Source organism: Vipera berus, assembly GCF_964194415.1.
Source record: "Vipera berus genome assembly, chromosome: 1".
Lineage (NCBI taxonomy): Eukaryota > Metazoa > Chordata > Lepidosauria > Squamata > Viperidae > Vipera > Vipera berus.
Window position 1 is genome coordinate 13809105 of NC_138202.1, and position 22280 is coordinate 13831384.

Genomic DNA, 22280 nt, shown 5'->3' on the forward strand with positions numbered 1-22280 from the left:
CGTACATTTTTTTTTAACCTTACCTCTTTTCCAGGTCTATGATTACTATGGGAATAACATTATTTGAAGAGTTACGCTATCCATACTTCACTATATTCCCTCAACAAACAGTAATACATGAAAAATTAAATGTATGAAAAACATTTTATTACAAAACTATTATTCCCCAACAAGACTGTACATTAAGATACTGTTACAATTAAGGTACATATTAGTGGTAAGGTGGCGATAGTGGTGATGAGTGTGTATTTGAAAGACAAAGGATCGAAGAATTTTCAAAATTCTTGTTAATGAACGCTACACTATCAAATCATTTGTTAAAAAGGAAAGAAATGCATCACTCTGGCTTGAAGACAACCAGACTGTATTTCCTTATCAACAGGGCTTTACACATTTGCGCGCTAGTTGCAGCTTCATCCTAGCACAACTGAAGCACGCAGCATGATTTTGCAGCATAAAAAGCTTAAAGCAATAATTTATGATATTTCCTAGGAATTATATGCTGAGAGGTTGCTCCAAATAAACGAAGAAAAGAAACCAATCAGGGACTAACTCTTATGTGCATGCAAGAGCAGAAGAGAAATATACATGATGGATTTCAACCAAATACTCAAAAATCTGAAAACAATTAAAGAGAGACTTCTGGACCAAAATCCTGAATATCTTTTATAAGTCCAAAATGAAAAGAGCTATATTAGGCCCAAGATCACATTTCTAATTTGGGAAATTAAGAAGGAATATGTAAAATCTAGCCAGGATTCATGAACAAGGTTTCCATCTAGCCCTGGCTTTTTTTTTTAAAAGAGAGATGTAGTATACTGTCATCTAATCCTGAAATTTAAAATCCAGCACTGAAAGTATCATGTCGATGACAATTTATTTAGAGACAGTAGGCATTAGGAAGCAAGCAAGAGCAAAGATGGTATTATTTGTGTTTCTAGTAATCTAATCCCAGCTGAGGTGGAACTCATTAAGGCAAATTCTGTGTCGTTTACAACTGGCCTGGTTTGTTTGCTTCTCCTCAATTATGTTAGCAATCTAATATTACTATTTGAAAAGCATTTAATTGTATGAGACAAAGGCAGCCCGCATCCCCCCGCAACCCCCCCCAGCGACTAATTCAATTATAGAACAAGAGGAGATCAATAGCACTAAGTAATCCTTTCTTTCAAATAGTTGCTAAAAACTCACACATCACCTTTTGGTTACATTTTCTCTGATTGGGTGATTATTGTCATCTTTTCATATTCTTTCCACAATGGTTTGTGCTCATAAAGTCCTACGTGAATTATAGTTCTATGCCATTTTATATTCATGCAGAAAAAGCGGACTTTGATCGAAACGTGGATCTGTATAGCTTTGGGGGCTCAAATTTCCCAGTCCACATGAAAGGCACGTTCTCTGTTGATGGGAGTTTTTTTTTAAAAAAAGCAAATAATACGAACCCAAATTAAACAATCAGGTAAGAAAACAAAGACCCCACAGCAAGATTTTACAAGTGGAATAGCTTACCTATACCACCAAAAATATTTTGTTACATGTAATTTCAAAATATGTAGAGAAAACTTTTTTTTTTAAAAAAAAAATTCTTTACGGCATCTCTGGGTTAAGCCAATTCGTTTAGGGCATGTGCAGACACTATTAGAAAGAGACTTGGGAAACCTGTTTCAATTATTAGTCTGGAAATTATGTTCCTATAACTTTTTTGATTCCTCTATTGCCCTGTGATACTTTTAAGAGAAAAATGAGGGGGCAGAGGAAAGAAAAAACTGAGCGTAGCAAGTCGTTCTTCAAACTGCTCAGTCTGACTGGTCCCTTCAGCTTCTTGCGAACTGAAGCCAAACGCGTTCACACACGCAGATACAGTTAATGCACGGCATTCTGAAGATGCACTTGCCTCCATGTGGACCAAGTGCAGGCTAGTTCTGGAGAAAAACAATCCTGAAGGAAAAGAGATACTTCATCAGCTACAAAGCATGGGAGATGTGGCTCCAAAAGGTACCCTGGGATGGGCTGGGATGGCATGGGAGAGAGAATAATAAGATTCCTAGCTTGGGCAGGGGCTGGACTAGATGTCCTTCAAGGCCCCTTCCAACCCTGTGATTCTGTGATAATCATGGTGAAGAAGACCTCTCTACATCATGCCACGTTAGCATGTAGCAAGATCAAAACCACCGCCTGTGGCTATGAATGGGTGGGTTTCCAAATAATCTCTATGTTCAAGAAATTGCTAAGCACATTGAGTTGTGCTTTAGATTGTAAGCCGCCCTGAGTCTTTGGAGAAGGGCGGGATATGAATGGGATTAATAAAAAAAAATGTTTTCCACGTGTACTTGCTATTCAACATTCAGGAGAGGTCAAGACTGTAGCCTCTCGAATTCAAAAAATAGGCCAAGCCAACTTGATTTCAGGATCAAGAACATACCAAGAATACGTCTATGGAGATTCTTAAGTTTTCCAAGTCATGGTTGCCCCAAAGGAGTTTTTCCCAAGAGGCAACTGGACTTTCTTTCAAGAAAGTCTAGTTTTGCCTCTTGAAAATGCACCTTTGGGACGTACAAAGAATACCATCTAATCCACCACTTCTTTGGGACATACCAAGAATACCATCTAATCTCCACTAAAAGTCCCTTCTAGTTAAAATGGAAATGGAAGAAATGATTGGAAAAGTTATTTTCTTAAAATCTTGAAAAATGCTATCCTTCATTGCAAATATCGAGCTTGATGATAAATATAAAGAAATATCAGAGCTTCTTCAAGCTTCTTGATGTTGGGAAAACATCAAAACGGCACTGCAAACCTATGCGTGACGGGGAAAAGGTATTAATGTGGAACTGAGCTACCTGGACTATACATTCTCCATCTCCTGGCCACGATCATCATCTTCCTCCTCCTCTTCCTCTTCGTCATTACCCTTTACTGCCGGTGTCTCACCATCCCTTGCTATCTCTTCCACGTGAGCAAGCATGTCAGCCATCAAGGCTTCCTCTAGCCTCTTCCTCACTTGCTGAACCAGCTCTTCTTGCTTCCTGGAGAGGAAAAAAATATACTTTAAATAAATCCCCCCAGCACACGTTGTATCTATTCCCTTGTTGCATGCAGCAGATATTAAGTGGAGGAATCCTGCTATCAGGGAAGAGGTAAATTATCAAAGCGTAACAGGATCACTTTTATATCCCACGTTTCATTCAGTAGTTCAAGGTTGAATATGCAGTCGTTCCTCTTTTAATTTCTCCACCACCATCACCACCACGAGACTGGAATGAGAGAGAACAGGCAAAAAGGCACAAAGTGAGCTTACTGGCTCTGTGCAGGTAATCGTCTAGCTCTGGAGACTTGTGAGATTCATGAACTGGGCAGCTGATCTAAAGAACTAATGTAAGTTGTCAATAGTGCAGACTTCTCCCCTGTGATGTGGGTTCTCTTTTGTATAAGGATGATACCCAGGGGGTTGTGTTTGGGGATTCTCTTCCCTACCAGTTAAATCTCAGATCTGACAATCTGTTTCCTATTCGACTGGTGGGGACGAAATCAGCTATTACGTATGTATTCTTGAGAACAACAATATAGGCTACAGTGGAACAGCAACAAGCATACCGTGGCTACAAGCAGTTTCTGGTTCCTGGCTGCCATAGCACTTTACCAGATTTCTTTGGCAGTCATGCAGTGTGTTGTCAGAGCATACTGTTGCACTGCTAGATGCTGGCATGCCTACTTGCCCTTGACACTTAAGAGAGTTCCTTCGCTGTGCCCCAAATGCTGTTGGTGAGCTTGCTGGTCATGAATCCCTTACCAAAATTATGAACACGCCCCCCCTGCCCCCCCAAAAAAGAAGCTTGGTATTTGATAGCTTCAAAAACTAGTCAAATTTACTATTCAACACATTTTGACATGAAAATGTCGTCCTGGTACTCGTTTGTTTGGTACTCGATGTGCTACAATAGGAAAAGGGGGACAGCTGCGGAGAACGGATAGGAAGTTAGCCTTGCTGGGAAGGTCGCTGCAAAAAGAGGAGGGGGATGGCCACAAAGGGCAGATAGGAAGTTGGCCACGCTGGGAAGGTCACTGACGCAGGAAAAGGGACAGACAGAAGTCCTTCCCGGCTGAAAACAAAGGATCATGTGGTAAAGGCTTTGTTTGGCATTTCCAATACTTGTCACGCCTCCTGGAACCAATTAATGATAAGTACTGAGGTACCATTGTAGGGGAAAAAAAGATCTCAATTGACCAAACTGTGGTCAGGCTGCAGTTGTGGTAGTCTTGTGTGCTTTCAAGAACAGGGGAGGACAGGAACTTGGCACAGAATCTATCTGCTCTTGCTGGAAACAACATTAAACGTTTGTAGCCTTGCCTGTGAATTAGACTGTGAGAGTGAATGCCCGGGCCAAATGTAAGCAGTTAATTGGATTTCACAACATTTTTTTTGGAGGACAGAAGCATAGATCTTTTTAAGCATCTAACAAATTCTGGCACTACATAAAATACCAGGGGGAGAAATTCACCTCCTGCCCTGGGAGTCAGGCTTTACTACCTGATGTCTTCATCAGTCACCATGAAGGCTTTGCAGAGAGGTTGAGAAGTATTCAGCCAGACTCCGGGGTTTTTCTCAACAGCAGCTGAGAGCTGCCCAGTGATGGGCATTGTGCTGGTATGCAAGGCACTGGCAATGGCTGAAAGGAGAGTCTCATCAGTACATCCAGGTCCCACACCTAAAGAGGTACAGCACGATAATAGTTAATAAATGATTATGTCTTTTTTTGCTGATGCTATTACAAAATTCCTACGGATCAGGACCGTCAGGTTTAAGCACAAATATACTCCGTGATAGGCTGACAGCAGTGTCGGGCACCAGCTAGAGTGGAGAGCTGAGATTCAGATTTAAATCCCTATTCCTAAAGCTAGAGCTTCTTCAAGACTTTATTTTTTTTCTAAAAAAATCTTCCTTCCTTTACTGCTTTTTAACCTCTTGGCCTAGAAACACAACTAAGGAGATAGAAATAAGCTCTTTCCTCCCTTTTCAGCAGACTGAAACTCAGCAAGCTTCTCTTCCTTTGCTCTGTTTTGATTTCCTGAGGATAAGGGGCAGAAAATGAGTGTGTATCTCATTTTATGCACGTCAGCAAACAGTGAGATTTTTAAAAAGGTACTTTGTCTTTTTAACTACGGTAATAGTTCAAGCAGCTGGTTACGATGAGACAAGTCATCCACAAGTCCACAAGTCATAAAAGAGCCAAGGTTGCCTACCCCTGTTCTAGCCAGAAACTTCACGAGGCGTCCCTGGTGGTCTGTGAGCTTGGCTGTTTTGCTTCCAGACATTTGGAGGATGAAATGTCTTCAAGAAAACAACCAAGCTCAGAAAGCACCAAGGACCCCTCATTTCAATCCTGAGCTACAAATATTCTCCTTTATTAGAAACTCTTGAAAACAATTCAAGGATTGTGAACGAGGGAGATTTAAAGCTTTCATTACTGAACTGAATATATGGATAGACATAAAATATTTACCTTCTATGTGATGGAACAATAGCTTAGGAATTTTTTTTGACTTGCATCTAGCATATATAGATATATTTATGGCATTGTGCTAAGAATGCTCTTATTCATTCAACCTATCTGGACGTTTGTTTTTATGACTCAATTATTTATTTGTTTGATAGCAACACTCTTACAAATTCATGCTTACTATAAAAATCATTATTTTCATCATAACGGTCAAATAGTCTGAAGAATTTTTGATAGTGGAGAAGTGGAATGTAAAATATTTCCAATTAAATAATCAGCTTCATGATCTGAGGAACTTGGTCACTGCCATCAGCAGTTCAGTTCTCTTGTCAACAGTTGTTGAAAGTACCTTGCAAACCCTTTGGAAGGTCCATTGTTTTCACCAACTCCTCTGCAATGTCAAAGGCATTTAAGCCACTTAGTTTCTTTTCCCAGAAGAGCTAAAAAGAGAAAAATAATTAATTTTTGTAAAAAAAAAAAAAAGGGGGGGGGGGTCAGTGGGGAGAAAGGGGAAAGAAAAGTTATGAGTCTCTTACACGTCTTTAAAAACCCTGCAGTATGTCATTTTTCCATCTAATTCTAGTGTTTCCCAGTATAATAATAATAATAATAATAATAATAATAATAATAATAATAATAATAATAATAATAATAATAATAATAATTTTATTTGTATACCGCCCTTCTCCCGAAGGACTCAGGGCGGTGAACAGGGCAAACATATAAAAATACAAGGATACAAATATTAAAAAAGATTAAACAAGGTGCCCAGAACTAACAACAATAAGTTAAAATGCACTAAAACAATATTAAAATCCAAACCCATCACCCATCAGGCCAGGCCGGCTTGTTCGAACAAGTAGGTCTTCAGATCGCGTCGGAAGAAGCGAAGGTCGGGCGCCATCCGGAGCTCAACCGGCAAACGGTTCCACAAATCCGGCGCGCCCACAGAGAAGGACCTCCCCCTGCATCCCTCTTAATGTTATTTAGCCTAACAGCATTTTAGCTCACTGTGTCCTTGAAGATTCCTGAATGGTGTATACATAATGCCCCATTCCCAGATTTATCAACTAAAAAGACGTGTTACAAAGCGACGAAGGGAGAAAAGTCTGGGTAGGAAGTTGACTCGGGAACAAGGTCTTACAGTGACTAACTATAATGCAGGAAAGCAAACAATTCAGAGAGGGGAAACAAATAACTTCCAACTTGAGCAAATGTAATGGCCCAGCTTCCATTCTTTACATTTCTGTAACTGAGTAGATCAGCTGCTGGTCAAGAACTGAGGGAGGCAGATTCTGGAGGATTTTTGCTTTGGATTACAACTCCCATCAGCACAAGCCGGCATGAATAATGATTGAAAATGATGTACTCCAAGTTACTGGGAGGATACCACGTTGTGAAACATTGGATTTTACTCTGATACTGTCTTCCCATGCAAGATGTTTTTAAATCTCTAGAATAGGGGTGTGCAAAAATTGTCAATTTGCAAATTCAACATTCCAGACATTCAGAATGTTGTTTCCCTCCAGACTTTTGGGGTTGGGATGGGAGAGTTCAGTAACTTCCAGAATTAGCTTCTGAACTGGAATTGATTTAAGACTTATGGATGAACACCAGACCTATTTTGTCCATGGCATCTTGAATCATTCCCAGTTTGGAGAGAAATGGACTTTTTCTAGAATTTACCAGAATGGCCAATTCCCAGATTGATGAATTTTGCAGCTCTCTATTGGTCAAGATATATCAGGGATTCAACCTTCTAATGCAACATATTTCCCCAAATATTTTTGTTGAATATTTCACTTGAAGATTGGCATTCACACACACACACACACACACACACACACACACACACACACACACACACACAAAAGACAATGACTATACGTAATATACCTTCCTCCTCCTATTTTCCTAACTACAACAACTCAACCAACTAGCTTTCCTGGCTAAGGTGGGTCTTGAACTTGTGGTCTCTTCCTTTCTAGCCTGGTGCCTTAACCACTAGACCAGACATGTCAAACACAAGGCCTGGGGCCCGGATCCAGCCCGCGAAGTGGTTTCATGTGGCCCGCAAAGCCATCCTGGAAACAGTGAGGGAACGGCCCCCACTGCCTTGGCCCTGGCCCAGAGACCCTCCTTCTGCCAGAGACCCTCAGATCTGTCCCACTCCTGCCCAGGCCCCCATAGGCACCCTTGATGCGAACGATGTAGAGCTGGTCACGCCCACCCAGTAGGCCATACGCACTCTAGCCACGCCCACCCTGGCCATACCCACCCGGCCCCCTGAGGGCAACTGCAATGCTGATGCGGCCCTCAATGAAATTGAGTTTGACACCCCTGCACTAGACCATAGAGGTTATCAAGGATTCCCCCCTTTTAAACTCTACTCAAAATACCAAAATATGTAAAAACGGGCCAACAGTGGCCCCATCCACCTGGGAGAAGGTGCTCTGCATGCTAGCAACCTGCATGCAGCCCCAAAGTCTAGAGTTTCAGATTTTACTTCATATTAATCTGAAAAGGGAGAAAAAACTATTATGAGCAATCTTTTCCTGCCTCAGTTAGGTTTTTTCATGCAACTCATGATCATGGGATATACTTGGAAATAATCAAAAGCTCATAAAAGTGCTGGTAAGGTGGAACTTCTCAGTATTCAGAAATGTTAATTTCCAGTTCAGAGCTAGTCTAAAGCTGCTAGAGATTGGGGGAGTAGGCTGGCAATTTATATTCCTTGCAGACATTCTTGCAACATCTGGCTAACCACTCCCGAATGAAATAAGATGCTGGATTAGGTGGATTTAATAGGAGTCTTTTTACAATATTACAATAACTTAATGTGGTATAATGGATAAAGCAGACTGACTTCAACGCAGAGATCAAAGTTCATATTGCTGCTCAGCTTTGATTAAGCCTCGGCTTCTCAGTCTAGCTTTCTATGAGATCATTTGGAAAATATTTCAAATCAAACCTCCCACCTCTCAGTCACACCCCTTACCTGTCGGGGTTGATCAACTGCTTTTTGGGGGTCTGTCTTCACTTTGTTGCTGGGATGATTGGTGATCTTAGTGACTGGTTGTTTAAAAATTGAAGCTGTCTGCCTCACAGGAAGCGTGGTGTTTAAATCAGGTTTACCCTAAAGATTCGAGAGGATAGGAAGTGAGCAATAAAAAAAAATCTTCCAAAATTAAGTTCAAGATGATGCAAAAACATTTTGAATCAAATTGTTTCTAATCATGTTTCAAATGCGAGTCAGCTGTGAACAGGCTGAGCATTTTTAGCCAGAAACAGCTATGTTCTAACCACAAAGACTTGATTTTGAATTGGAAGCGTTTCAAAATGGTTCAAACTGAAAATTTTGCAATTGAAGTGGTTTGATTCTAAACATTTTCAAGACTCCTTGAAAACTTAAAAGTCTACTGGAAGTTAAATATGTCTTTATAAATAACAGGTTTTTTTTAAAAGATACACGATAAGAAAAATAATCACATTGTGATTCTGGAGAAATCACTTGATAAAAGAAACCTCTTTTTTTTGGCTACAATGAATTCTCTCCATTGGCAGCAAGAGGATTTTCTTGTCAGGAATGACAGAAGGACAGAGTTGCTTTCCCTTCATATCTATCTTGATCATGAATTATCAGTTTTTCCTCCCAAAGCCACACAGCTTTTTAAACAGTATCCAGACTGCTCTTTAGCCCCATCTTAGTTCAAGTGTTAGATCAACAGCTTGTCTTCTTCATGTAAGGCAACTTTAGGAGTCTAAGTATGTATGTACAGTAAGCCATATCAACATTGTGATGTACTTTAGAGTGATAAAAAGCTAAAAATTAGTACAGGTAGTCCTTGACCTAAAACCATTTCTTTAGTGACCATTCAAAGTTACAACAGCACTGAAAAAGTGACTTACGTTCTTTTTTTCACACTTACGTAAGTTGTGACATCCCCATGGTCACACAATAAAAATTCAGATGCTTGGCAACCAAGATTTATTTATGACGATTACAGTGACCTGGGGCCGCGTGATCACTTTTTGCGACCTTCTGACAAGCAGAGTCAATGGGAAAGCCAGATTCATCGAATAACCGTGTTACTGTGGTGATTCACCTAACTGCGGCAAGGAAGATTGTAAAATGGGACAAAACTCACTTAACTGTCTCACTTATCAACAGAAAGTTTGGGCTGAATTGTGGTTGTAAGTCAAGGACTACCTGTATAGGTCTGTGAGCATAAGGCTACTGCGCTAATGGATCCTACACTGAATAGAAGGTTAGAGCAGATGACTTCTAAGATTCAATTCTGATTTTCTAACTGGAGATCCAATCAGTCATACTTTCAACTGTGATCAGAAAGGCCTTAAAATAATTTTATTTCAGCAAGCTTTGAGCTCTAGGGTGATTATAAGCAGTTATCTGTTTTTGTTACTGCCGTTATGATGATGATTTGTGGGGTAGATTTTTAAAATAATTTTAATTGATCAGATATTCCATATCAGTTTGCTTGTATGCATCATACAGAGGTGGGAGGTCTATAGATGGTGCTAAATGAACATTAAAAAAATAAATAATAGGACCCTTAATTCATAATATCTGAAGTCAACAAAGTTTACTGCAGTTAATTAAATCTACAACTGCCAGCCATTCATGTCTATGTAAAAAAACATAGCGTACACACAATGCAGCTTGACTGACGACTGAGGGCAAAGTCTGCCCTCTTAGACAAGGAGGAAAAGGCCCTTTCTTAGCATTTACTTAGCGTAAAGAGGGCTCTAGGTTCAATTCCCAATATCTACAGCTAATGTCCACTTCTATTCCGGGAATATGTAAGATGGATCCCAGACCCTCATTTTCCCTTCATGCTTTGTCATAAAATAGTAACTTGGTCAGGAATAGTAAACTACAGAAAAGATCGAAAAATGGAGTTCCCCAATCCACCCCTTTTTGTTCATAGCTTGTTATGTTTTTAAGATCATTTAGTTCTCTTGAGGCCTTTGAGCTATGGTGCTGGAGAAGACTCCTGCGAGTCCCTTGGACTGCAAGACGATCAAACCGGTCAGGAGATCAACCCTGACTGCTCTTTAGAAGGCCAGATCCTGAAGTTGAAACTCAAATACTTTGGCCACCTAATGAGAAGGAAGGACTCACTGGAGAAGAGCCTAATGCTGGGAAAGGTTGAGGGCAAGAGAAGAAAGGGACGACAGAGAATGAGGTGGCTGGATGGAGTCACTGAAGCAGTAGGCGTGAGCCTAAATGGACTCCAGAAGATGGTAGAGGACAGGAAGGCCTGGAGGAACGTTGTCCATGGGGTCGTGATCGGTCGGACACGACTTAGCAAGATCAGCAGCCAGACAGTAATTTCAGACCAGTCAAATCTCTCTGGATAAAGGAGAGATTGTGATATAGCCCATGTGCATTCCGGACAGCCACTCCTCATAACTAATGGCTTGTGAGTTAAACAGTTGAGAATCAAGGGATTCCACCAAGCTCACAGCCACAATGTAGTCTTATGGACACAAAGTTCTACTAAACCTCATTTTCTAATCACGTTTGGTTCTTAGCTGATTTTCAACTATTAAGAACCTTTTGACCAACAAGTTTTATAACATACACCAGATTTTTCCTTTAATTCTTAGCTGTAGAACTTTTTAAAGATGTTTTAAAGGTATAAAAAGCCTTTTAGAATAAATAGCAAAAAGGATAACTAGGAACATTGATTTTAGAAAGTCATAAATGGACTAAGATGGATTTGAAATTAGATTTTAAAATTAATCACAAGAATCCTTCCCATGGGAAAATGCTGCTATGTGGGCTCATGGGTCCTCCATGCAAGGCTACACAGCCAGGTTCTGACCCCTTTGCAGAAGGCCAAAAGATTGGAAGGTTCCCTAAAGCAGGGCAGGGCAGAAAACACCCTCTTCCTTGACCTCACCATTTTTCTCTCTTATGTTTTTTGCAACTTTTTTTCTAGTTTGTATTTTTAATCTGTTTAACTGCAATGTTTAATAAAACATACACATATACAAATAAGATCATTTGATTCAACCAGACATTTTGTTTAGAATCAAGAACCTTGGATATGTTTTTGGCTCCCTTTTGCTGAGATGCACTTTAGAATTTTTTAATGTGAAATCTATTTTAAATGCCATCTGCTTCAAGTACAAGTTATTAAAGAAAGAGCATTAATGACAAAAGTAAATGGAGTTAATAAGGCATATCACTGTGCGCATTTAGAATTCAATTGTAATTCTCTCCCTACAGCCAGTAGGGTATCCAATTTTTTTAAAAAGAGAGGAAAAGAAGATCAGCCTCACCTTGGTTTGGCTTGAACAGTCATACCGCATCCTTTGCCGGTTTTTGTTCACCTTGCTCATTAGCATCTTCCCCGTTCGGAAGTCAAATGTGCTCAGGTCCATGGAGTTACCCAAGTAACGGGCCAGCTGAGGTTTACTGCGGAATTTCTTCCCACTTGGACTGAGAAATGGACAGAATTTGGAGGGGGAAGGGTGGAAAGAAGAAAGGACAAATTTAGCTTTTGAATTCTGGGCAGCATGTGTTAGAATTATAGCCCAAATACAGCAATTAGTTTTGGGCTGTTTACACTTATCCCTGCAAAACTATAATGGCTTTGTTCTGGCAGTAACAGACATCCCCCCCTTCAGTTCAGTAACTACAGATGCAACAAAGCTAGTTAGCAGTAAGTCACTTTCATCACTGCTGTGGACACTGTGGACAATACAATGTACATAGAAGATCAATGGTGAAGTTAAGCTTTGTAAAGGGGAGGGGTTAAGAGCTTTAAATTAAAATTAAGAAAATACATGCTTCTCTAGATATATGAGACTTGTGCAACTGCTCAATACAAACAGAAATAATTCCAAAACTACCATTTTAGCAGTATGATACAAACATGCAAAGAAAAGGCTTTAGTCAGTGGGCATGAAGTCCTCCTGATTTAAGGCTTGCAAGTCATTTGTGATGAAAGTGTCCCATGTGGATTATTATGCTTTTTTACTAAAAAAAAAACAACGAATGCAGAAAGCATTTCTGATCCTCTATTGTTCAAAGATAAAAAAAGCAGCTGCAAAGCAATGGAGCCAATTCTCCACGCTTGCCTGTCTTAAAGGTATGCTGGCATTGTAAAGTTTTGCATGGTATCCTTCTGACACTGTTTACAAAAAAAAAAGCTGTCTGCTTTTCTTTCACTCCTTTATTTAGCGTTACTTGAAATTCACAGACTTTTGAGAACCTACATGGGCTGCAGGGGGGAAGAAAAGGGGAGAACTTAAAATGAATACATTGCAGCCTATTCAAACTGGGTTGAACAGCCTCCAGATGTCGACTCTGCACAGAGAACCTGGACTCTTTGTTCTTTTATATTCCGATTTGCAAGGGAAAATGTATCTTTGTCCCAGTTACAAGCAAATTCATTTCCATCACCAATTATTTAGTTTCAGGAACGCACACACAGACATTTCGAGGGGTTTAATTAAAACAAAAGCAAAAGTGTAACATCAAGCAGTAGTTTTTGACCAAGTGGGTAATATACAGCAGTAGTTTTGAACTTTCTCTTTTCAGAGATCACCCTTTCCCACCAAGTCATCTGCTAGGTAAGCAGTGTGAGGTAGAAAATCACTGTAACGCTATTATTTTAAGCACAATCAAAATGAAAGCTTCCCTAAACCAATGCAACTTCCTATTCAAAATAGCTTCAATTAAACGTATTTAGGATCTGTTAGGAAGGTAGGATATTTATTCAAATAGGACCTTTACAAAAAGCTTTGTTTTTTTAATTAATCAGATGATCCATACAAATGTCCGTAGGGGAAAATACTGTACCCTTAGCTTAGATTTAGAGCTCAAGAGTTTAGTAGCAACACTTCAAATAGGGGCAGGAAGTGAATAGGTTTTAAAATTGGATGAATGCACTCTTATTATCTAGCACCAGCAAGCATACAAGCAGCTGTCCTATATGCTATCTAAAGCATCCATACTATATGCAAGGACCTATATTTCATTTGGGGAAGTTTTAATGTTGAAAAGCGGGTAAATGTTTTATAAAGAAATAAAGTAAGTTGTAAACAAATATTTCATAAACAAAGAGCTTAGTTATAAATAGCATATCCAAAGGCAATGAAAGACACTTTTAAGCTCTAGTGCCACTTTATGTGCTTCCACACAGATTACAAAATCCAGTGTGTGTGAAAACCACAAACTTTGGACAATTCCACAAGTTTATCTGCCTTGCCCACCAGTATTGTATCCTATCAGTCCCCACTGAAATTCATTTTGTTTATTCTCATATTTTAAAGAAACTGCATCCAGACACCAATGCAAGAACTCTCAGTCTACATGGGATAGTAAGAAATAGGAGGCAGTTGTTTGCCAACTGTATACATCCTCATTATGCTTTAGCCCAGTCTCCAAATTGCTCTTCAGGTTAATTTAAAACAACAACAACAAACAACAGAAGAGGAAATGGATCTATCTAATACTGTATAGAAAATATTAAGTGGTAGACAAATCTCTCATCACTATAGAGTGTGGCTTACTTTAAAGGACTGGTGCTACTGCCTATCAGTCTCAATCCTACTAACTAGACAAAAGTACGATGAGCAGCTACAACTGAGAATTAGGGTGAAGATTCGTTCTCCGAGTTTGAGGGATGATTTCTGAACGTTTCGTTACCAGGCTAGGTAACATCTTCAGCGGTGTTGAGTTAAAGCACATTATGAATTTGGTTAATTGTATATTATGCATCTTAGGTATCAGCGAACTAAAATGGACAGGAATGGGTGAATTTAATTCAGATGACCATCAGGTATACTACTGCGGGCAAGAATCCCTCAGAAGAAATGGAGTAGCCTTCATAGTTAATAAAAGAGTAGGAAAATCAATACTGGGATACAATCCTCAAAATGACAGAATGATCTCAGTTCGAATCCAAGGGAAACCATTCAATATCACAGTAGTCCAAGTCTATGCCCCAACCACCAGTGCTGAAGAGGATGAAATTGACCGGTTCTATGAAGCCCTACAGCACCTTATAGAAGTAACACCAAAAAATGATGTCCTTATCATCATGGGGGATTGGAATGCTAAAGTAGGAAGCCAAAAGATAACTGGAACAACAGGCAAGTTTGGCCTTGGAGTACAAAATGAAGCAGGGCACAGGCTGATAGAATTTTGTCAAGAGAATACGATGGTCATAGCAAACACTCTTTTCCAACAACCCAAGAGACGGCTCTACACATGGACATCACCAGATGGTCAACACAGAAATCAGATTGACTATATGCTCTGCAGCCAAAGATGGAGAAGCTCTATACAGTCGGTAAAAACAAGACCAGGAGCTGACTGTGGCTCAGACCATGAGCTTCTCCTTGCAAAGTTTAGGCTTAAACTGAAGAAAGTAGGGAAAAGCACTAGGCCACTCAGGTACGAATTAAATCATATCCCTGTTGAATATACAGTAGAGGTGACAAATAGATTTAAGGAATTAGATCTGATAGACAGAGTGCCTGAAGAACTATGGACAGAGGTTCGCGACATTGTACAACAGGTAGCAACCAAAACCATCCCAAAGAAAAAGAAATGCAAGAAAGCAAAATGGCTGTCTGAGGAAGCTTTGCAAATAGCTGAGGAAAGGAGGAAAGCGAAAGGCAAGGGAGAAAAACATAGATATGCCCAATTGAATGCAGAATTCCAGAGAATAGCTAGAAGAGATAAGAATGCCTTCTTAAATGAACAGTGCAAAGAAATAGAAGAAAACAATAGAATAGGGAGGACCAGAGATCTTTTCAAGAAAATTGGAGAGATGAAGGGAACATTCCATGCAAAAATGGGCATGATAAAGGACCAAAATGGTAGGGACCTAACAGAGGCAGAAGAGATTAAGAAGAGGTGGCAAAATTACACAGAAGAACTATACAAGAATGAGCTTAATGTCCCAGATAATCACAATGAGGTGGTCACTGACCTCGAGCCGGACATCCTAGAATGTGAAGTGAAGTGGGCCTTAGAAAAGCTGAGCAACAACAAAGCTAGTGGAGGTGACAGTATTCCAGCTGAGCTATTCAAAATCTTAAAAGACAGTGCAGTAAAAGTGCTACACTCAATTTGCCAGCAAATTTGGAAAACTCAACAGTGGCCACAGGATTGGAAAAGATCAGTTTACATTCCAATTCCAAAGAAAGGCAGTGCCAAAGAATGTTCAAACTATCGCACCATTGCACTCATTTCTCATGCTAGTAAAGTCATGCTTAAAATCCTACAAGCTAGACTTCAGCAGTATGTGGATCGAGAACTACCAGAAGTACAGGCAGGATTTCGAAGAGGCAGAGGAACTAGAGATCAAATTGCTAACATACGCTGGATCATGGAGAAAGCTAGGGAGTTCCAGAAAAACATCTACTTCTGCTTCATTGACTATGCTAAAGCCTTTGATTGTGTGGATCATAACAAACTGTGGCAAGTTCTTAAAGAGATGGGAGTACCAGACCATCTTATTTGTCTCTTGAGAAACCTATATGCGGGTCAAGAAGCAACAGTGAGAACTGGACACGGAACCACTGATTGGTTCAAAATTGGGAAAGGAGTCCGGCAAGGCTGTATACTGTCACCCTGCCTATTTAACTTATATGCAGAGCACATCATGAGAAAGGCAGGGCTAGATGAATCAAAAGTTGGAATTAAGATTGCTGGAAGAAATATCAACAACCTAAGATACGCAGATGATACCACTCTAATGGCAGAAAGTGAAGAAGAACTAAAGAGCCTCTTGTTGCGGGTGAAGAAGGAGAGTGCAAAACTTGGGTTGAAACTTAACATTAAGAAAACCAAGATCATGGCCTCTGGCCCTCTCAATTCCTGGCAAATAGATGGGGAAGAAATGGAGGTAGTGACAGATTTTGTTTTCCTGGGCTCCAAGATCACTGCAGATGGGGACTGTAGCCAAGAAATTAAAAGACGCTTGCTCCTTGGGAGGAAAGCCATGGCAAATCTAGACAGCACACTAAAAAGCAGAGACATCACCCTGTCAACAAAAGTGCGTATAGTCAAGGCTATGGTCTTCCCAGTTGCAATGTATGGCAGTGAAAGCTGGACCATAAGAAAGGCTGAGCGCCAAAGAATTGAAGCCTTTGAGCTATGGTGCTGGAGAAGACTCCTGCGAGTCCCTTGGACTGCAAGGCGATCAAACCGGTCAGTCCTAGAGGAGATCAACCCTGACTGCTCTTTAGAAGGCCAGATCCTGAAGCTAAAACTCAAATACTTTGGCCACCTAATGAGAAGGAAGGACTCACTGGAGAAGAGCCTAATGCTGGGAAAGATTGAGGGCAATAGAAGAAGGGGACGACAGAGAATGAGGTGGTTGGATGGAGTCACTGAAACAGTAGGCGTGAGCTTAGATGGACTCCAGAAGATGGTAGAGGACAGGAAGGCCTGGAGGAACATTGTCCATAGGGTCGCGATGGGTCGGACACGACTTCGCAACTAACAACAACAAATATTATGCATAATTTTTATTTAGAATATGATTATTATAACTATAATCCTGTATTTAGCTCTGGGAAGTGGGGGGGGAAGTGGGCGGGTTTGGGGTGGGGTGGGGATTTGGGGATATATTGTAAAATCTTGTTTTTGTAAAACTCTTTAATTAAAAAAAACATCTTCAGCGGTGTTTAGGGGATGTCTGTGTCAGTGTTCTTCTTATATATGGGCTTCAGGCGTGGGAATGTCATGTTCTGCCTTTATTTTCCTCTTTTCAATTCATGTGAATTGCTATTGAAGGATACAATTTATAAGATTATAAACATACAATAACTGTGCTGGGTTCCTCTGTACTGCAGTCCCGAATCCCACCTATACAGCTTCCCGAATGACCAAGCAGAAGATGTCACCTCACATCCTTTTCCATGAGGTTAAAAGACTGAAGACTTTTCATGCATTGGCAGTCTGGCATAATTTGATATGCCGCCAGCAGCACACTGACAATTTTAACAGCCACAATGCAATTTGTTTAGTTCTTGCTCAGTGTGATGTGTAAACCCAGGCTTATTTAACAAATCATCATTAGGAAAATATGTGAACATTGTTACTAGTATCTTTATGCAACAGACTGTATCTTCTCTGCCCCCCCCAATAATTTAACATGAGCTTATTACTAGAAATACTGTAACTATGCTCAAGAGGTTGGGGGGGGAGCTGTTTTGTATTAGACAGACTTACAACTTCCACCAACTCATCTTCTGCAATCTTTCTGTTCCCCATACACCCACACAGAAGCATTGTGAGAACATCTCACTGTTGTCTACGTAACCAAGCTAAAGGAAACCAAGGTGGCAACAGCAACAGTACTACTCTGTTATTTTTTTTGCCTACACACATCCTTAAAAGTGGCTTTTTTTACCCTGCTCCCTCCATCTTTTCTTGATTGGTTTTCTACAATGTTTCTAGTTTAGCGGTACAGCAAAGAGAGAGGAGCTATATACCTGTTCTGCAAATTGGGGTGTCCACTCATTTGCAAAGAAACTCAGTTCTCTTGCCTCCTTCCTAAAGACTCTCTCTTGCACTTAGGATAACACTTGTGACAGTTTGGTTATCATCCACTACTGATTCCAATGGAATTTAGACTATAAATTTAAATTTATTTAAATCAAATTTAAATTATCAACCTGCCTTAGCCTTGAAAGCTGGCTGGCTGACTTTGGGGTAGTCGCTCTCTCCCAGCCCAACTCACGTCACAAGATTGTTGTGCAGAAAATAGGAAGACAAAGGAGTATTAGGTATGTTCACTGAGTTATTTACAAAAAATTGTGGAGGGGGGGAGAAACTAAAATCAACTCATACATTCTCCACCTGATCTGCTGCCCTTCCATGTGCCTCCCACAGCACCTGTTTCTTCTGTATTTTAAAGCCTCACTTTAAAGGTCTCTCTGTGCCACTCTTTCACAAACTCTCAGCAAATCTGAACCATTTAATAAATGTTAGAAAAACTCAAGCAAGATCTTCATCTCCGAAAGCACTTTTCAGCAAGTTATTATTGCATCCATGTTATATTCTGATACACACACATCTTCATTCCATTTTAAAAGGGCCCTTCAGGTAAGTTTTGAACCAAAACATGAAAACTGAAATTAAGAATTTATTTACCACTTGAAATGGCCGGTAGACTCCATGTGGTTAATGTGGGGATGCTGTGGCAGACCAGCTGGCCTGTGCAGACCAGTTTGAGAACCACTGCTCTCTCTATTCAATATAAAAGTCTATTTCTCTCCAGAGAACCCCCATCAATGTATCTCAAAATCCAGATGCAAAGTCACTAGAAAGGGGTATATTTTCATAACCCCAAAGGAACAAAAAGCAGACAGCAACTTAGCTCCTCCACCTTGAAATAACAGCGTAAACTTCCACAAGAATATCCTGCAATGGCAACAGGATTGTAATTTCTTAGCATGTAGATCAGGGGTGTCAAACTGCTGGCCCGCGGGCCAGATGCATCGTGATGAAACTGCACCCACCCCATTGCCGGCAATGAGGAAAAAGCTCCGATACGTCACGCGACGTCGCGAGTTTGACATGTCTGATGCAGATACTAAGAGACTAACCTGCCCACAATTCACTGGGGGAGGATATATAACAAGTGACTGGACTTTTAAGATGTGAAATTGTCATTTGTAGTTTACTCCACTGCTAACCCAGAGAAAGCCATTGGCAACCTTCCTTTCAAGCGATTCTTTAGCTAAATACAAAATAAGGAACATCTGTAGCTTTCAAAAATGCTAAAGATGCCACTCTCGGCTCTGAAATGGACAGGACCTCTAGCACAGTACACATGCAAAGGTTGGAAATAATCATTCATTCCTTTCCCGACATGCGGAAACCAGTTTTCCCCACTCCCCACCGAACTAGACTTTCCACAGTAGCTGCAAACAGGGGACAGGAAAGACCAGCTATATCTCCTCCATGCAGTAAATGCAGATCGAGCAGTCTCCCCTCTTTGTATGCATACATTTAAAATGACAGTCTTACAGCAGCAAGCCTGTAAAGATAGATAGGTGGCGGCGGCCACAGCAGCCCCATCATCCCCTCCGTCTTCCTCCCTTCCCACCCCCACCCCTCCCTTCCCTACCCAAGGCCCCTCCGCCGTGGCACATTCACCTATAATAATAGACATCACTCTTGCCAGCAGAGAGCCCCGATTTCCTGGTCACTTCTTCCCTTTTCCATCCCTGCGGGAGAGCTGAGCACTCCCACCTCTTCCGATCCATTGCTTCCACGATGCCTGGGTCTGGATCTGGTTCGAGCCAGCCTCCTCCTTCTCCTCTGGCTCCTGCCTGCCTGCTTGCTCCAAGGTCCCTCCCAGCCAGGACTGCGGTGGTTTGCTTGCTGCTACTTGCTGACTAGCTTCTGTTGCAGCTGGTGGCGACTGCAACCTCCACTCTGGCTTCCAGGGCCAAGCTCTTCCAGAGTGCCTCCCTCGGCTGGGACTGGAACGTTCACAGTGGCTGTTCCTTTCAGTAGCTGTCAATCGCACCTCCCACCCCTCACTTCTCCTCCTGGATGGGGGCGCTGTTCCTTTTACCCAACCGCTGAGCTTTTTTGCTTGCATCATCAGCTCTTCTCAGGAGCACCCTTCCCTCCCGCTGCTGTCTCTCTCATTCATTCCTTTTGCCTTTTCCCTTACCACACACGTGCGCCTCCCCTCCGCGGCTGTTCCATTCACTCATGTTCCTCCCGCCGTATGAAGGAATGAGGTAGTGAGCGCAGGCAGCCGTTGGTGAAAAGCCAAAAGAAAAAAAGAAGTCCACTTCCCCATCCCGCCAAATTAAAGAAAAGGCGCCCAAATGGTATCCCTCCGCTTTGGCAAGAATATAGTCCCCCTCAGAGATTTTTTTTTAGCCACATACATGTGAACGGGCGTAATAAGCACGCCTACTCCGAAAAGCACCGACAGGACTGTGGGGTGTGTGGTTCTACGCTCAGTCTCTCCCATTGAACCCCGCAGCCAGACAGCTGCGTACGTGTGAACGCTGCCTCGCATGCTCAACCCAGGCCACTTCCCCAAACATCACCCTTTCTCTAGGTTCCTATGAATCTTCTCCTGGACCCCCGACTTTCGGCAGATCCCAGCTCTGCGATCACCTCCCCAGAATTGTGGGCTCTGCAAACCGCCTTGAGTTCATGCCCGAAAAGGCGGGATCCAAACCGAATACGGATCCACATTCACACGAGTTCCATGTGCCCGGCTTTTGCACCGTCCACCACACATCCAGGCTCTTGGCGGGAAGCTCTTCGCCCACCCCATCTGCCAATGGCCCCCCGTTGCTCCCCACAGGGGTTTCACCGCCTGCCCTGCACCCCGCTTGCACAGGCCCCACGGGTCTCCCCGCCGCTTCTCCCCATTTTCTCGCTCCCCCTCCTCTCACACACGTGTCTTCAGCGCCTCCGCCCCCCCCCCCAGCGCCTCTCACAGGCTGCCTCGCCCGCCCGCCCGCCCGCTCGTTCGTAATTATCGACGGGCACTTAATGGCATCTAATGCAGCGTTTCCCAACCTTAGGAACTTGAAGATGCGTGGACTTCAACTCCCAGAATTCCCCAGCCAGCATAGCTGGCTGGGGAATTCTGGGAGTTGAAGTCCACGCATCTTCAAGTTCCTAAGGTTGGGAAACGCTGATCTAATGTTCCACCACCCGCGGGGCGGAGAGGGCCGTTCCCCGACAGGGGCTTCCCGCTCGCCCCCCCCAGGGACCCCCAGCCCCTCCGCCGCCAGCAAGGCCCTCCTTCCCTCCCTCCCTCCCCGCCGGCAACCCGTCCCCTTCCTCCACCCCACAGCTCAGCCCTCCCCGTTCTTCAAAACTCCCGCCCCGCAGCGCGCGCCTCGTCCACCCGCTTTCTTCGGCAGCCCCACGGGCGGCGCTCCGAGGACCTCCGGGCTGACCCCAGGCCGCCTTCCCGCGCCCGTTCCCCGCGCTTCCCCTCCCTGGGTCGCCCGAGGCTGGCGGAGGGCCCTCTGCGCCCCGCCCCGCCCCCCGCCAGCCGCCCTCCAAGGACTCGAGCGCGTCCATTTCCCGCATAGCCTGGACGCACCAAACCGCCCCCCCCCTCGTGCGCCCCCTCCTCAGTCTGCCCCGGGGCTCTCCGTGCGCCCAGACTTTCCACGAGAGCCCCTGCTCCGTGTGCCCAGCTTCTAGCCTGCTGACCGGCTCGGCTCATACCCTGAGCCTTGTTCGTGTTTGCGGCCCCCCGTGGCGGGCACACCCCTTCCCCTCGCTCGCCTTGGCGCTCACCCCAAAGGAAGACAGCGCGGGCTCCCTCTCGGACCCCCGGGTGCCCCCGGCGCCTTGGCCATCTTCCTCTTCCCCGGGCGGTGCAGCGGCCGCCACGTGGTCCCAAAGCCCAGGACCCCCGCTCCTTTCGACCCCAGAAGCCCCGCCCTGCCGGGCCAGCCCGCAGGGGACGGAGGCGAGGGGGGGTGGCGGCGGCGGCCGCGAGCACGTGAAAGGCGCCTCCGCTTCACCCCCGCGGCCTTTGGCGCCGAATTTCGGCTTCCTCCCTCGCTCAGCGCCTGTGACCCTCGCGTGGGATCCGTCGCGCTTGTTCCTCTTTTTAAGGTGCCTTTAAATCGGGATGGAGCTCAACAGGTGAGGCCTCCAACGCTTCCTTCGCAAGCTGCTGCCCGTGCTGCCCACGATCGTCTACGTAGGCCCAGCCGTTCCTAGGAATCGTCTCCTGGACCCCAAGATATTTGGGGCTTCCCAATTTATATATACCTTGAAATTAT

General features: G+C 43.1%; 1 protein-coding gene across 5 annotated transcripts; it reads right to left on the bottom strand.

Moving 5' to 3' along the window:
* Positions 1-1115: 1115 nt before the first annotated feature.
* On the bottom strand, positions 1116-21905 carry MBD3 (methyl-CpG binding domain protein 3). 5 transcript variants are annotated; one of them, XM_081314981.1, is made up of 7 exons: positions 19657-20094; positions 11811-11970; positions 8500-8637; positions 5851-5941; positions 4532-4709; positions 2844-3029; positions 1116-1401 (listed from the first exon to the last, which is right to left on the bottom strand). In XM_081314981.1, exons 1-6 carry the CDS (start codon positions 19764-19766, stop codon positions 2849-2851), a joined length of 858 nt encoding a protein of 285 aa, XP_081171107.1. In that variant the 5' UTR covers positions 19767-20094; the 3' UTR covers positions 1116-1401; positions 2844-2848. The 5 variants fall into 5 exon arrangements, with proteins under 5 accessions (XP_081171107.1, XP_081171106.1, XP_081171108.1 ...); XM_081314980.1 differs by having other exon boundaries at positions 1116-1941; XM_081314982.1 differs by lacking the exon at positions 19657-20094 and adding an exon at positions 21787-21905 and having other exon boundaries at positions 1116-3029.
* Positions 21906-22280: the final 375 nt, after the last annotated feature.

Coding starts and splice junctions, on each gene's coding strand:
- MBD3 (XM_081314981.1), bottom strand. CDS start 19,766: ATGGATCGGAAGAGGTGGGAGTGCTCAGCTCTCCCGCAGGGATGGAAA. Junction 11,971..19,656: donor AGTGATGTCTATTATTATAG/GTGAATGTGCCA, acceptor TCCATTTCTCAG/TCCAAGTGGGAAGAAATTCC. Junction 4,710..5,850: donor CCTTCCAAAGGGTTTGCAAG/GTACTTTCAACA, acceptor GTACCTCTTTAG/GTGTGGGACCTGGATGTACT.